At 47.1% G+C, this 17,515-nt stretch overlaps 1 protein-coding gene across 1 annotated transcript in view; it reads right to left on the bottom strand.

Annotated features, from left to right (window-relative positions):
• Window positions 1–17,515, bottom strand: part of LOC140393303 (ectonucleoside triphosphate diphosphohydrolase 4-like) — an 88,001-nt gene that overhangs the window by 31,522 nt on the left and 38,964 nt on the right. Inside the window, exons 6-8 of the mRNA XM_072479610.1 lie at window positions 16,490–16,593; window positions 6,908–6,967; window positions 316–470 (exon numbers count right to left, since the gene is read on the bottom strand). Of these exons, the coding sequence (XP_072335711.1) occupies window positions 316–470; window positions 6,908–6,967; window positions 16,490–16,593 (319 nt within the window). The remainder of the gene's footprint in view (window positions 1–315; window positions 471–6,907; window positions 6,968–16,489; window positions 16,594–17,515) is intronic.

The raw sequence follows: 17,515 nt of genomic DNA, 5'->3' as shown, positions 1-17,515 counted from the left end.
GTATCTTCCAGTATGAACCTAGGGCTTTCCAACTACATTGGAAAACCACAACCGATCTCAATCCTGCCTTTGCTGATGCACATTACTTCAACATTTTCCAACGGACATTTGTGCACAAGGATTTAAACAGGACTATGAAACAATATTTATTTCCTATAGATTGGAAAGTGGTTTTGTGCATCGGTGAGCGAGGAGGCCAAGAAAGGGAGCCATGGTGTTGCGATCGTTCATTACTTGTGACCATTGAGATAATCCAAAAGAAGCCGTCCTGTGTAAATACCCTTCATAATGATTCAAATGAAATTAGATACTGACCTGTGCTGGTGAGACAAAGGTTACAGGACTTGTCACCTCATAAGCGATTTGGACAGAAGCCCCACCCATGTCCAGAATGCCAACAGTCCGCTTGCGAATCACAGGGCCTTGGTTGGGATTGCTAGACACAGTTATGGCAACACGTGCATCATTATCTGAAAACAGTTGATAAAGAGGCCGTGATTAGATCAGTGACTTATTCAACTCCGATATGCTTTTCAGTACAGCGTGAATGCAACTTAAAAAACAATTATTACTCTTTGGATGTAGGTGTCGCTGAAGAGGTCAGCATTTATTGCCCATCCCGAGGTGTTTTTGAGAAGGTGGTGCAGAGCAACTATCTTGAACTGCTGCAGCCCATGTGGTGTCGGTACACCCACAATGCTCTTAGGAAGAGTGTTCCAGGAGATTGACCCAGTGACAGTGAAGGAACAGCGATATCGTTCCAAGTCAGGATGGGGTGTGGTTTGACGGGGAACTTGCAGATGTTGGCGTTACCTTGCATCTGCTGCCCTTGGCCTTCCAGGTGGTTGAGGAATTGGTTTGGAAGGTGCTGTTGAAGGAGTCTTGGTGAGTTGCTGCAGTATATCTTGTAGCTGGTACACACTTCTGTCACTGTGTGTCAGTGGTGGGGGGTGGGGCGGGAGTGAATGTTTTACGGTTTGGAAGGGATGCCAATCAAGTGGATTGCTTTGTCTTGGATGATGGAGTATCATTGCATCTTCAGCCATCTAGACAACTGGAGAGTTTTCCATCACACTCCTGACTTGTGCCCTGCAGGTGGTAGAAAGGTTTGGCGAATCAGGATGCGAGACACCCGTTGCAGAAATCCAGCCTCTGATCTGTTCCAGCTCAATACAAACCTTATAGCAGCTCTTATTCATAGAATCTGAGATAATTTTCTTTTTAATTCATTCACCGGATGCGGGCATTGTTGGCGAGACCAACATTTATTGCCCAAGCCAAATTGCCCTTGAGAAGGTGATGACAAGCTGCTTTCTTGAGCCGCAGCAGTTCATCTTGTGTAGCTACCCCCACAGTGCTGTTGGGAAAGGAGTTGTAGGATTTTGATCGAGCAGTGGTGAAGGCACGGCCATATGGTTCCAAGTCAGGATGGTTTGTGGCTTGGAGGGGAACTTCCTTCCAAGTGTCTGTTGCCCTTGTCCTTCTAGGTGGTAGAAGTTGTTGGTTTGGATGCCATCAAAGGAGCTTGTTGCAATGCATCTTGTTGGATGGTACACACTGCTGCCACTGTGCATTGGTGCTGGAGGGGGTAAATATTTAAGGTGGTGAATGGAATCAGGCGAGCTACTTTCTCTTGGATGGTGTCGAGCTTCTTGAGTGTTGTTGGAGCTGCACTCCTACAGGCAAGTGGAGAATATTCCATCACACTCCTAACTTTGTAGGGGGTGGACAGACTTCGGGGAGTCAGGAGGTGAATTACTCGCTGCAGAATTCTCAGACTTTAATCTGCTCTTGTAGCCACAATATTTCTATTGCTCGTCCAGTTCAGTTTCTGGTCAATGGTTGTTGTATTTAAAAGTTCTGTTGACGGAGGTTACATATCGAGTGGTGGAAGGTAATAGGGTGAACTAGCGGAGGGTAATTATTGGTTAAGTATACTCAAATGTGTACGTAAGTAAGAGCCAACCAGCACTGAGTGGTTTGTGTGCGTGGAGGAGTAAGCTCTGTGATAAGCAATAAAGGCTCAGGGAGGAATTCTCCCATTTTGAGACCAAACGCCATGGTGGGGGCGGGAACATTGGAGTGTTTCCCACTGTGGAGGGTGGAGGGAAAACACGCCAAATCCTCTGGCTCCAACGTAATTAATTATGTATCTGTGTGTTTCACGCCGTATTTAGTGGCGGGGCAGGCGGGTAGTCTGCTGTCATGTCCGGGTGCCACATTGAAAAGGTGTCCAACATCACTGACCCACGATTGAAGAAAGAAGGGGGAATTCCTGAAAATTAAGATAGATCCTTGGGAGCATTCCCCCTTGGTGCCTTCGTCACATCCGGGCTTGGGAATTCCACTGCCATTTGACAGCAGAGAACGGTTGCCCAAGAGTGAAGATTAAGATGTTCTTTTGAGAGGAGTCTGTAATTGGAGGCTCTCTGAAGGAAGATGACTGAAGCTAGTCCATGATGACAGGATATGTTTTTGCCACCACTGATTAGTCAGTGGGAACATCGATATATGGACACAGGTTACATCTCTACCAAAAGGAACGCAAAGGATAGCTCTGTCACTTTCACTTCCTGCCAGGAACAGGATCAGTGGCACAGTGTTCTTGGAGCTAGATGATCACCATCTGGACAATGAAGATGGTTTGGACATTCTCTTGAGAATCATGGATAAAATGTATATGAAGGGTGACTTGTTGAATGCCTATCAAGCTTGATTGGACTTTGATCAAATTTAAATAAATGGGTGATCCTTTCAAAGAAGAATATATCCTGGACTGTAACTGATTATATACGAGAGTGCAAAGATTCTACTTGGAACTTAATAAATCATTGGACTGAGTCAGGATATCAAATATGGATAAGCTTTTGGTTTTAACCGGAGTCAGAATCAAAGGTAGAGATCCACTTTTGGATCAAATGCCCAAAGCCTTAAAAAAAAGATTTCTGGGAAATACTTTATCTCTGGCTGTTTTTCAGATGCACATGGGCAGTTCAGCAGTGACATCAAACATGAGGATACAATGCTAGCAGCATTTCGAGACCGTTCACATATAGGGCCCAAACATCTGTACAAAACAAGAATTACAAACAAGACATAAAAAGGCCTTTTTGGGAGCTGTAATTGACACCACCAGTTGGGCAATTATGCAATAACCCAGGGATGTGACTTCAAGGTCATTACGCATTGAATTGGCCAAAAATTGGACACTGTGAAGCCCTGCTGCATCACGGCGCCAGGGTCCCAGCTTCGATTCCCAGCTTGGGTCACTGTCTGTGCGAAGTCTGCACGTTCTCCCCGTGTCTGCATGGGTTTCTCCGGGTGCTCCGGTTTCCTCCCACAAGTCCCGAAAGATGTGCTTGTTCGGTGAATTGGACATTCTGAATTCTCCCTGTGTACCCGAACAGGCGCCGGAGTGTGGCGACTAGGGGATTTTCACAATAACTTCATTGCAGTGTTAATTATAGTAAGCCTATTATTATTATAAATAAAAAATAGGGATTTTGAGACAATGTGGAAAGTAGGGAAGGTGAAGAGGACGATAGTAACCAATCAGAAGGAATCGTATTGGCCACCAGAACTTCAGTCCGGTAATGAGTATCCTGAACTGATGTCACATTTAGTGAAATACCTTTACTGTTAAGGTTTTTTTAAAAATTCATTGATTGGGCCACTGTTTATGGGGTGGGAGGAAGGCAGGATCAGGGCATTCAATTTGATGATCAGCCACAATCATAATGAATGGCGGAGCAGGCTCGAAGGGCCGAATGGCCTCCTCCTGCTTATATTTTCTATGTTTCTATGTAAGGATCATCCCTAATTGCCCTTGAACTGAGTGGCTTGCTAGGCCATTTCAGAGGGCTTTTAAGAGTCAACCACATTGCTGTTGGTCTGGAGTCACATAGGAAAATAGGAGTAGTGAGCCAGGTAGGTTTTTACAACAATCAACTATGGTTCCTTAAAACATTTAATTCCAGATTTTTATTGAATTCAAATTTCATCATCTGCCATGGTGGGATTCGAACCCCTGTACCCTGCGTCTCTGTACCACTACAATAATCCGACCAGTGATAATACCACAACTCCACTGCTTCCTCCAAGTAAACCTTCAAAGAAAAAGGCCTAAGTGAAGCTGAACATGATAAAGTGATTATATCTGATAGATCTATAGATCTGCAATATACACAGTCAGGACATTATAATATCCCTTTAAGGCCTATCATCACCAGACAGAACATTAAAGAGGTATCAATGACAGCTGGGAAAAGGAACCTAAAGGAGAAGAGGCTAACTATCACCAAACGACATCAATCATTTGTGCAGCCCTGTGGCCAGAAGTTGAAGATTCCGATAAAGGATGCAGGGGTACTGGATGAGGAATACATGAGACTTGTTGAGGATATAAGTGAAAAATGTGACATTTGTAAAACGTAAAGGAGAATGTCACCACATCCAGTATCAAGTCTTCTTTTGGGGAGAGACTCTAATGAAACCATAGCGATGGACCTCAGAAATATGGAAGAGAGAAGAAAAAAATTCTCCTACATTTTGTAGATGTAGCAACTAGATTTAGTCCGTCAATGATGACTTTTGGAAATACCAAAAAAGTAACTATTGATAAAATAATGAATAGGAACGGGGCCGGGAGTACCAGCTAAATTCTTAACGGACAATGGGAGGAGGACAATGACAAATCTCGGAGTCTGTGCGAAAATTTGAACATCGTCCCATAGATCTTAGGACCCACAGTTGGATTATATACAGCGAAAGTACATCCTGATGGTACATATAAAGCTACGGCCAGATTTGTAGCTCAGGGATTTGAAGAACAACTGGTCAACCAGGAAGTTAAGAGTGGACTCCCCAAAAGCGAGGTAAGTAAGGTTTGTGGATTTTCCTAGCCATTTTCGCGACATAGCCCTGGGAATGAAAATCCATTGAGGTGAAGGAAAAAATACAAGGGGAACAATGTCAAAGAGAAGAATTTCTTAAAGCCTCCAAAAGAAGCTGGAGATATAGAGGGAAATTTTGGGGGGCTGAACGCGTGTTTTTACGAGCTAAACGATGCATCCAGGCTATGATATGTTTCAGTTAAGTCCATCCCACTAAAAGCTGGTTGTGTTCAGCTAAAAGCAGATCCTGCAATGATTTATTGGTGCAGAGCAGGAAGACCTGCGGGTATTTTCATAATGATGATTTCCTGCAGCAAGTGACAGAAAGCTGCCAGGATTTCTATCTTCATTTTGTTTATTATTCAGCTCTGAACCGTTGCGAGGGTTTCCTGTGACCCTGGACAATGGAGACCATAACAGTTCATCCAAGCCTCTCTGAACATTCAGTTCCTTTCTTAATCAGATACTTGTCCAGTAATTTTAAAGCCAAAATGCAACAAACTTTATGTCGCTCGAACAAACGCCAGATTCAGACTGTGGACAGACCGAAGGCAGCTGTCACGTCGAGCCTGGTTAAGCCTCGAACTTCAATCCAACACAGACTAATGGGACAAAACTGTCCTCTCTCTCTCTCTCTCTTTCCCCAGAAAGGTCTCCGTTGGCTAAATTATGAAGAGAAATTGGATAAAGTTGGCTAGAATTATAGGTGAAGTGATTTGATTGCGTTTTTTAGGATTTTGAACCAAAGTTACAGGGAAGATAAAGAGAAACATTTTTATCCTGGTGTTGGCAGAAGAAGGCAGGTGATAATTTGGTTTGTAACATTAAATTTGATAGCCATTGATTTTTGTGCGTTGAGGACACTAATGGATATAGCGTTAAAATAAGTAAACAGTTAGAATAAGGATCAGCTACAAATGATCTCATTGAATGGTCATCACACGAACCTGCCTCCCATCCATTGACTCCATCTACACCTCCCGCTGCCTGGGGAAAGGGGGCAGCATAATCGAAGACCCCTCCCACCCAGCTTACTCACTCTTCCAACTTCTTCCATCGGGCAGAAGATACAAAAGTCTGAGAACATGCATGGAACAGATTCAAAAACAGCTTCTTCCCCGCTGTTACCAGATTCCTAAACGACCCTCTTATGAACGGACCTGATTCATACTACACTCCTGTATGCTTCACCCGATGCCACTGACTATGTAGTAACATTGTGGACCTTGTGTTGCCCTTTTATGTATTTTCTTTTTATTTTCTTCTATTTTCATGTACCTAATGATCTGTTTGAGCTGCTCGTAGAAAAATACTTTTCACTGCACCTATGTACATGTGGCAATAAACAAGTTCAAATAGGCTTGAGGGGCAAACTAGCGAACTGTTGTTCCTATGTTCCTGGATCTAGGCTCTGTTGATCCTTTTTGGATGGGAGTCTTGATGGACGAGTCACGATTACTTGTCTTTTTAAAGATCGGAAGGATTTTTATGTACTTTTCAAAACAGACACGTGTGAGATTAGGGGATTCTGAAAGGATGTTGGTGGTTGTGCAAACACTTCCTGCAAGAATAACATTTTGGAGACTAAAATGAAGCGGTAAACATGAAACAGAAACTGGCCAAGCCAGAATGAGGAAGAAAACAACTCAAGATTTAGGTGACACTTGGGGAGAAAAATGAGCCAAAGCATTTGATAGGGGAAGCAATGGACAAACTGCAGGGAGGAGTGAAGTCCTGGCAGATAGCCCCGTCGGTTTAAAAATGGTTTGAGAACACAGGAGAAGGAAACTAGCCTAGCAGGGAAGTTTGGGAAGAAAACTCCAGAGAGAAAGGGGGAGGAGGCTGAAATCTGTCGACGGTGAAGCAAAGAGGTAGGGCAAAGAGGGACAGGTGACTGGAGTCCAGAGAGAAGTGTTGGACGTAGGCAAGGATCGGCAGCAGGTGTCGGGTTGGGTTAGGGCGATCCTTACCCAACCCCGTGGACAAATCCAAAACGTACGAACAGGTGGACTCACCATCTTCAATATGGTCAAATCGTCCAAGCACAAAGTTGATTCCAATCCAGGCATAGACTCCTGTTAACACAATTCTACAAGTCAGTAACAAGATCAGATAAGCAAAATGAGAAAATGCTTCAGAACGCAACACAGATTGGAGAAGCCAGGATTGTTCTCCATAGGCTAGGATCCATAGAATCCTTACGGTGCAGAAGGATGCCATTCGGTCCATCGAGTATGCAGTGGCCCTGCTAAAGAGCACCCTAACCGGGCCCACTCCCCTGCCCTATCCCCACAACCCCACCAACCCTGTACATCTTTGAACACCGATGATACAGGTGTACAAAATTATGCCGTGTTTGGATAGGTAGACATTAGCTGATGGTACAAGGAGTCAGAGACACAGATTTAAAGCTTTGGGCAGGGGATGCAGTGAGGGGATAGGAGGAAGAACGTTTTTTACGCAGAGAGTGGTAATGACTCAGAACTCACTGCCGATAGGGTGATGGATGCAGAGATGATCAATGGTCACAATAGGAAATTAGATGGGCGCACGGGATGGAGCTGGGGATTGGCAATAACTGGATTTCTCCGCAGAGGGCCAGCACAGGCTTGATGGACTGAATGGCCTCCTTCTGAGTCGCAATTGACTCCCCGACTTCGGCACTAGTCAGACACTCTGCGCCGGATCCACAACTTGAGGGACTTTTTTTGAGAGAGGGAGGGGAAAATGGATGCCTTACTTAATCGCGGTAAAATTCCTTCCTGTTGTCGTGTCCTACTTCTCCCACAATGTGCACATCGGCTGGGAGGTGGCTGCGAATAGCAGAATGCAAACACAAGGCTTTGAGCAACTGACAGAAGCAATGTGAACAGCCTGCCCCAGTGAAGGTATGAATGATGTAGATAGGTTATCAAGTGGCTGGCTGAAGCCTACAGAATTGTGCTCCATAGACTCAGCACCTTGGCAAGAGGAGGGCAGTGAGGAAATGAGGCAGATACAATAAAATGCGAGGGAAACGAGGCTGTTTAACAACTGTGCACTGCAAACACGATGGGCCAATGGCCTCCTTCTGCACTAACATTTCTGTGGTTTCCAATAGCCTTACACGTGCGACAACCTTAGCTGGATCATGTGGCCCTTCGCAAAGAAAAGAGCAAACTTACACCTCCAGGCCCGTACAAGTCAAAAATCTCCTTCCACTGATGAAATCTTTAACTTTTTAGGATCAATACTACTGTCGGTGGAGCTTATGAAGGAACATTTTCAGTGCGATTCGGCCAGAGTGATGGAACAACCCAAGGAATTGCGGGGTGATGTGTTGGGTAGGCTGGGTCGATGTGGACTGCGCTTGATGCAGTGTAGCGAGAGACAGACCTCCAACACATGATAAGGTGCAACACGATTTTATTTAACATCTAAACTATTATACATGGTCAACTGTGGTTGACACTATGCTGACTTGACTGGAGACCTGATACTAGCCTAACCAGACTTACTAGCTACCACATGGTGTTTGCACTGGCCAGCTCACTGACTCTGACTGTCCCAGAGGCTGGGTCCCGAGAGAGCGGGAAAACTGGTGCCTTCTGGCTTTATAGTGGTCGTGTCCTTTTTGGTGATTGGCTGCTCTGTTGTGTGCGCTTACTGGTCATCCTGTGTGTCAGTCACTGCCTGTCTGCACTCCATTATATACATAGATGTATATTATGACACGGGGAAAAGTCGATGTTTCACTGTGGGTCAGAATGGCCACGGTTAAGCATGGGCTGGTCACGTACGCATGGCCTGCCATTCTGTCAGGTTTCTAGCGGACGGGTGACTGGGCAAGAATCCAAAAGGTGATGGAGGGAATCGAAAGTATTGCGGAAAAAACCCACTTTATTTTAAAAGGGAAAACAGACCGTTTAATTTGGCCAGTTCTGACTGTACAGAAACGGTGCACCATCTGAAGATGAGATGCTATCAGGTTTGGCTACATGTCTGAGATGAGCAATCACTGCTCACTGGTTATTGGAACCATATTTGGAAAGGGTGTGGCTTATTTAATACAAAGTGGTTACATCTTTGAGGGGGAAAAACAAAAGGTGGGTGGGGTTGCGGGGATGGGGCGACGTTTTGGGCCTGGGTGGGGTGCTCTTTCGAGGGGTTGGTGCAGACTTGATGGGCCGGGTGGCCTCCTTCTGCATTGTAGAGATTCTACGATTCTATGACAATCTAAAAGCCAATGGAAACCAAGATACCCAATGTAAAATAAAAGCAGAAAATGTCAGGGAAAACCCAGCAGGTCAGGCAGCCCCTGTGGAGAGAGACATGGAGTGAATGGTTCAAGTCCAGTACAACGTATCCAAGGAAGGATGCGCTGGCCTTGGAAAGGGTCCAGAAGAGATTCACAAGACTGATCCCTGGAATGAAGAACTTGTCTTATGAGGAACAGCTGAGGACTCTGGGTCTGTACTCGCTGGGAGTTTAGAAGGATGAGGGGGGATCTTATTGAAACGTACAGGATGCTGCAAGGCCTGGATAGAGTGGACGTGGAGAAGATGTTTCCACTTGTAGGAAAAACTAGAACCAGAGGGCACCATCTCAGACTAAAGGGACGATCCCTTAAAACAGAGATTAGGAGGGACAGCACGGTGGTGCAGTGGGTTAGCCCTGCAGTCTCACGGCGCCGAGGTCCCAGGTTCGATCCCGGCTCTGGGTCACTGTCGATGTGGAGTTTGTACATTCTCCCCATGTTTGCGTGGGTTTCGCCCCCACAACCCAAAGATGTCCAGGCTAGGTGGGTTGGCCACGCTAACTTGCTCCGTAATTGGAAAAAATGAACTGGGTACTCTAAATGTATACAAAAAAAAAGAACAGGAAACAAAGATGAGGAGGAATTTCTTCAGCCAGAAACTGTGGAACCCTTTGCCGCAGGAGGCTGTGGAGGCCAAATCACTGAGCGTCTTTAAGACAAGAGATAGATAGGTTCTTGATTAATAAGGGGATCAGGGGTTATGGGGAAAAGGAAGGAGAATGGGGATGAGAAAAATATCAGGCATGATTGAATGGCGGAGCAGACTCGATGGGCCGAGTGGCCTAATTCTGCTCCTATGTCTTATGGTCTTAACTCCTCTTCAGAGCTTTCCGAAGAGTTGTGCGGACTCGAAACGTTAACTCTTGTTTCCTTCTCCACCGACGCTGCCAGAGCTGCTGAGTTATTCCAGCATTTTCTGCTTTTATTTCAGATTTTCAACATCCGCAGTATTTTTGTTTTTACTCGAATAAAGAACATACATTTGCCCAGCTTAGGGAAGTAAGCTACGCTACCTTTGTGCTGCTGACACAGATACCAATCATATTAATTCTGATGAGTAAGAGCACCTGCAGTGGTCGGGTCGATTTGAATCAGCACTGTGCACAGGACCGATGTAGCTGCTGAGTGTAACTCTCAGCTCATTAAAACGTTGCGATTACTTGCTGGGTGTCACAAAGCCATGGATTCAAATGGTTTTTTTTTTTCAGAAAGAGAGCACTGCAATGTAGGTACTTCGCTGCAGCAAAGCCCAAGGCCTACTTACCACCACGTGAGGAAGCAAAGCAATTTGGATCAGTGCCAGACCCATACGGACGTCTGCAAGCTTCAGCTCTGCAGAGCATTTAAGCTTCTCTGCGCCCCCCCCCCCCCCCCCCCCCCCCCGTCCTCTCCCCCCACTCTTCTCCTGAACTCACAGATTCAGCCCCACAGGCTCCAACCGACCCGCTCCTGCAGTTGACCCCAAGTGATCATTTCCCATGTGGGAACCTGGATATTGGGTGACTTTCTGCTGTTAACAGAAAAGAACAAGCTTGCATACCTCCAGTGACGTTTGTGACCTCAGGATGTTCCAAAACGCTTTACGGTCAAAAAGGTACTTTAAAAAAAAAAGTGTTGTCACTGTAATGTAATGTCGGAACCGCAGCAGCCAGTATGCACACAGCAAGCTCCCACACAACAGCAGTGTTGACCGGGTAATCTGTGTCTTAAGGAGACATTGGTGCAGGGCTAAATGTTGGCCAAGACACGGGGGATTCTTTTTTTTTTAAAGAAATCGGGCAATGGGATTTTTTACATTAATGCCCGAGAGGGCAGGTAAGACCTCATTGTCACTGTCTCGGCTGAAAGAGTGGCACCGGGGGAATCGGCCCAGGTTTTGTGTTCAAGGACGTGGGGCGGGACTTGAACCCACAAACCTTTGGCTCAGGTGTGAGAAAATTCCTGAACCAGAGATGACACCAAGCTCACATCCTCAGCTGATATTCACACAGAATCTATGGAATCCCTGTAGTGCAGCTGGCCATTCGGGCCTTTGAATCTACACCGGCCCTTTGACAGAACACCCTACCTAGGCCCCATCCTATGCCCGTTACCCCATCCCACCTGCACATCTTTGGGCACTTAGGTGCAATTTTAGCATGGCCAAACCACCTAACCAGCACATCTTATAATAATAATCATCATATTTATTATCGTTGCAAGTGGGCTTACGTTAACACTGCAATGAAGTTACTATGAAAAGTCCCTAGTTGCCACACTCCAGCACCTGTTCGGGTACAGAAGGAGAATTCAAAATGTTCAATTCACCTAACAAGCACGTCTTTCGGGACTTGTGGGAGGAAACCGGAGCACCCGGAGGAAACCCACGCAGACACGGGGAGAATGTGCAGACTCCGCCCAGACAGTGACCCAAGCCGGGAATCGAACCTGGGCCCTGGCGCTGTGAAGCAACAGTGCTAACCGCTGTGCTACCGTGCCACCCATAATCTTTGGACGCTAAGGTGCAATTTTAGCCTGGCCCCATTCCACCTAGCCTGCATATCTTGCAGCAACCACCAGAAAAATAAACAAGTCGCTCCCAACAACTCCCTGCCGATCCCTCAACTGGGATCACCTAACACAGTGAAGGCTGGGAGTCGAACTTAGGACCCATTTCCCTGCAGTGATTTGAGAGTATGCCACGTGGTGCATCCAACCTCTCAAATTAAAAAGCGTGCCTTGGGCAAACACTTCATGTTGCACAGACGCTGCAAGTGTTAATTGTCTCACCTACAGATCTGTGAACTGACACGTACACTACCCCTGTGGTGTGGTTCTGGGCTCTAAAAATAACAGGCATGCACATTTGCATTTTAAACTACAAACCATACATGAATTCAACCAGAGAACCTTGCAAACCGGCTAATTTACGACGACTAATTTAACAAGTCAAACACTGAACTTGCCTGGAACTCTAATTTCATGCCTGGCTACTCTTGGCCTTTTGCTGCTGTGCGTCATGTGAAAATATTTACAGTTGTTCAATTTTAATGATTCGGATGCAGAATCTGTGCCTATTTCCTGATCTGCAGTGTGTCCAATGAGGAACGTAAGCATGTGGGAGAAGCATTGAATTCAGTCACGTCAAAGTTAAGGACTGGGACTCAAGCACATTTTATGAAGTAGAGTTGTCCCAGATTAGATTCTATTCTTCAAGTCAATGCCCGAGGAACTGGAGGAGGTCATGCCTATTCCGCCATTGAATTAGAATGTGGCTGCTCTATAATCCTGAGTGTATAACCCCCATCACGCTGACTTTAAAAAAAAATAAGTTCAGAGTACCCAATTCATTTTTTCCAATTAAGGGGCAATTTAGCGTGTTCAATCCACCTACCCTGCACATCTTTGGGTTGTGGGGGCGAAACCCACGCAAACACGGGGAGAATGTGCAAACTCCACACGGGCAGTGACCCAGGCCGGGATCGAACCTGGGACCTCGGCGCCGTGAGACTGCAGTGCTACCACTGCGCCGCCCCTCAACACGCTGACTTAACAAAACACGGCCACCAGAGCTCTGAAAGTTACAACTGAACCCACAACCCAATCTGTCAGCCTTCGTGTGATTGAATTGGAAACGTCTAAAATCTACAGAAGTATCTGCAGAAGGCAAAACAGGAACAGTTGATCTATCCAGAACCTCTCTCTACTGATGCCAACTCATTTGCTTGGTTTTTCCAGCATTTTCTTTTGTTTCAAATTTCCAACATCATCAGTTCCTTTTGGCTTTTTACATATATTTCTGGCACCGAGTACCTGAAATAGGTTTCATTTGTTTTTGTTTGCACTGGGATCTGGCACAACTGGAAAACGGTCGCTCTGCTTAACTCTTCCACACACACAAAGCTACAAGCGTAGCTTCAATTCCTCCAACGTGGAGATAGAGGGAGAAAAATAACCCACTTGCCTAAAGCCAAAGAACCTCAGAAAAGGTTAACAAAACCCAAGGATTAGTGTCTACTGGCTTAAACTGTGCAGAACATTGAGGAGTAATTTGCTGTTGTCCAATGAGGGGGGTCCCTACATGTTTTTTGTCCAATGAGGGGGGTCCCTACATGCTGTTTGTCCAATGAGCGTGGCCCTACATGTTGCCCATCCAATGGAGACCACCATCTTTTGTTTGGGTGTTGGTAGTGGAGGATTGGAATAATCTTTATAATAATCTGGTCATCTTTATTAGTGTCACAATTATGCTGAAATGAAAAAAATGAAATGAAAATCACTTATTGTCACAAGTAGGCTTCAAATAAAGTTATTGTGAAAAGCCGCTGGTCGCCACATTCCGGCGCCTGTTCGGGGAGGCTGGTACGGGAATTGAACCGTGCTGCTGGCCTGCCTTGGTCTGCTTTAAAAGCCAGCTCTTTAGCCCTGTGCTAAACCAGCCCCATTAATTACATTAAACCATTAATTACATTAACACTGCAATGACGTTACTGTGAAAAGCCCTTAGTCGCCACATTCCAGCGCCTGTTCGGGTACACGGAGGGAGAATTCAGAATGTCCAATTCACCTAACAAGCACGTCTTTCGGGACTCGTGGTAGGAAACCGCAGCACCCAGAGGAAACCCACGCAGACACGGGGAGAACGTTCAGACTCCGCACAGACAGTGACCCAAGCCAGGAACCAAACTTGGGTCCCTGGAGCCGTGAAGCAGCAGTACTTTTTTTTTTTAATACATTTATTCAAGGTTTTCAATAAATTTTTACAAAACACTCCAAAAAGGAAAGAAAATATACATAAAATAAAAATAAAAAGGGGGGCCTTACGCCATCCCCTCCAACAACTTAAACCACTAAACATTAAACTATCTAACAAACTAAGAACAAAATGGGGCAAACGCACCTTACAATAATAAAAACAAGCCAAAAGACCCTCCCCCCTCCCCTTCTCCCCTCTGGGTTGCTGCTGTTCTTGACCTCCACCTAACGTTCCGCGAGAAAGTCTAGGAACGGTTCCCACCGCCTGGAGATCACCTGCACAGACCCTCGCAAGGCAAACTTTATCCTCTCCAACTTGATGAACCCTGCCATCTCATTAATCCAAGTCTCCACGCTTGGGGGTTTCGCATCCCTCCACATTAGTAGGATCCTCCTCCGGGCTACCATGGACGCAAAGGCCAGAACTCCGGCCTCTTTCGGCTCCTGTACTCCCGGCTCATCTGATACCCCGAATATTGCTATCCCCCAGCTCGGTTTTACTCGAGTGTCCAAGACTTTGGACATAGCCTTTGCAAAGCCCCTCCAGAACTCCTCTAGCGCTGGGCACGCCCAGAACATATGGGCGTGATTTGCTGGGCTCCCCGAGCACCTCACGCATCTGTCCTCCACCCCAAAACACTTGCACATCCTCGCCTCTGTCATATGTGCCCTGTGAACCACTTTGAACTGGATCAGGCTAAGTCTGGTACAAGACGAGGAGGACTTAACCCTGCCCAGGGCGTCCGCCCACAAGCCCTCATCCAGTTCCTCGCCCAGCTCCTCCTCCCACTTGCCCTTCAGCTCCTCCACCGAGGCTTCCTCCGCCTCCTGCAACTCACCGAGACCTTGCCCTCTCCCACCCATACACCCGAGGTCACCCTGTCCTGAATCCTCCATATGGGAAGCAGTGGAAATTCCCTTACCTGCCTTCTCACAAACGCCCTCATCTGCACGTACCTAAAAGCGTTTCCGGGGGGTAACCCAAATTTCTCCTCCAGCCCCCCAGGCTAGCAAAAGCCCCGTTGATAAATAGGTCCCTCATCCTTTTAATCCCGACCGATGCCAGCTTAGGAAGCCGCCATCTATCCTGCCCAGTGCAAACCTATGATTATTCCGTATTGGGGACTAAATTGAGGCCCCCAACTCACCCCTGTGCCGTCTCCATTGCCCCCTGGTCCTCAGTGCCACTGCCACCACCGGGCTCGTGGTGTACCATGTCGGCGGTAGCGGCAAAGGTGCCGTCACCGGCGCTCCCAAGCTAGTGCCCACGCATGACACCGCCTCTAATCTTTTCAACGCCACCCCCTCTCCCTCCATTACCCATTTCCGAATCATTGCCACATTGGCTGCCCAGTAATAACTACACAGGTTCGGTAGTGCCAGCCCACCCCTGTCCCGACTACGCTCCAGAAACAGCCTCTTGACCCTCGGGGTCTTACTTGCCCATACAAACCCCATAATGCTCCTGCTTACTCGCTTAAAAAAGGCCTTGGGGATGAGGATGGGCAGGCACTGGAACTCAAACAGGAACCTAGGGAGGACTGTCATCTTAACGGACTATACCCTGCCCGCCAGGGAGAGTGGCAACACGTCCCATCTCTTAAAGTCCTCCTCCATCTGGTCTACCAATCGCGCCAAATTAAGCTTATGCAGGGCCCCCCAACTCCTGGCCGCCTGAATACCCAAATATCGGAAATTCCTCTCCACCCTCTGAAGCGACAGCTCCTCCACCCCCCTTTCCTGGCCCCTCGCATGCACCACAAAGAGCTCACTCTTCCCCACGTTAAGCTTGTAGCCTGAGAAGTCCCCAAACTCCCTAAGGATCCACATGACCTCCACCATCCCCTCCACTGGATCTGCTATGTACAAAAGCAGGTCATCAGCATACAACGAGACCCGATGTTCCTCCCCTCCCCGGACCAAACCCCTCCAGTTTCTAGATTCCCTCAACGCCATGGCCAGCGGCTCAATTGCCAATGGAAACAACAGAGGGGACAGGGGGCACCCCTGTCTCGTCCCACGGTACAACCCAAAATATTCTGATCTCCGCCGGTTTGCAGATATGCTCGCCACCGGGACCTGGTATAACAATTTGACCCAACCTATGGACCCCTCCCCGAACCCAAACCTGCCCAGCACTTCCAATAGGTACTCCCACTCCAACCGATCAAAGGCCTTCTCCGCGTCCATTGCCGCCACCACTTCTGCCTCCCCACCCTCCGAGGACATCATAATCACATTCAGGAGCCTCCGCACGTTTGCATTTAACTGCCTGCCCTTCACAAATCCCGTCTGGTCCTCATATATCACCCCCGGGAATGAAGCAGCAGTACTAACCAGATAAAATGTAAATATAAAATTTTAAGCTGTAATGCTGATTGAATGAACCTATGGACGGGACGGCAGCATAGTGGCTAGCACTGCCACGTGTTAGGTGAATTCTCCCTCGGTGTATGCGAACAGGCGCCGGAATGTGGCGGCTCGGGGATTTTCACAGTAACTTCATTGCAGTGTTAATGTAAGCCTACTTGTGACACTAATAAAGATCATTATTAGCAATACACACCTTCTTGTTTACCGGAAATCACCTCTGCGTGGGACTCAGAAAAGAGGAAGTCAAATTCGACTGGCACGTCAGTGAAAAGGTCCTCGAGAATGGCACTCTGCTGACTGGAGAGATGCAACACATTTGAATTCAGATCAGATTTTTGTTCAACATTATTTATTTTTAGGATTCATTAACGAATTAAGTTATCGTCCTGAATAATCGCAAGCCTTCTGATGTAGCCACTGAAGCTGTAGTAGCAATAGTTTTGATACACTGGGTCCCAGCCTTCAACAAGGCGTTTCAATTTGGGGGCCTCACTCGCTCGAGCGGGGAGCCCCATTTGCTCAGCCCTCTGTGACACCCTCTGTGTATCAGTGGACCAACTTAAGGCGGCACGGTGACAAGCACGGAGCCTCACAGCGCCAGCCACCCAGGTTCAATACCGGCCTCGAGTGACAGTGTGGAGTTTGTACGTTCTGGCCCGTGTGTGCGTGGGTTTCCTCCGGGTGCTCCGGTTTCCTCCCACAGTCCAAAGATGTGCAGGGTACGTGGATTGGCCGTGATAAATTGCCCCTTAGTGTCCAAAAGGTTAGATTGAGTTTATGGGCTAGGTTGGGGGCATGGGCCTGGGTGGGATGCACTTTCGGAGGGTCAGTATAGACTCGAAGGGCTGAACGGCCTCCGTCTGCACCGGAGGGAATCTATGATTCTATGAACTTAAAGTAGCCATAGCTCACTGGTGAAATGCAGGTGTGGCTTTCAATTGAGGGGGGACCAGGCAAAGTGATTTTACAGGTAAATGTTTTAATGGTAAATGGGGGAGGGGCTTGTGTTGAGGTTAAAGAGCAACGCACCCACATACCCCCAACGTAGGCTTCAAAGCTGGACAGTCTGCCCTTGTTGGTACAGGCAGGAGTTTTAGATTCGACCTTCCCCCAACAAACCCCCAGGGCATAGATACCCACCATTGGGCAGCAGAGTGGAGAATTCCCCCGACAATGGAAAACCTCCAACAGAGGTCCCCAGCGAGCACAGATCAATACT

Source organism: Scyliorhinus torazame, chromosome 16 (assembly GCF_047496885.1).
Source record: "Scyliorhinus torazame isolate Kashiwa2021f chromosome 16, sScyTor2.1, whole genome shotgun sequence".
Taxonomy (NCBI): domain Eukaryota; kingdom Metazoa; phylum Chordata; class Chondrichthyes; order Carcharhiniformes; family Scyliorhinidae; genus Scyliorhinus; species Scyliorhinus torazame.
Note: the sequence above shows the minus strand (reverse complement) of the source record. Positions and strands in the feature narration are given on the sequence as shown.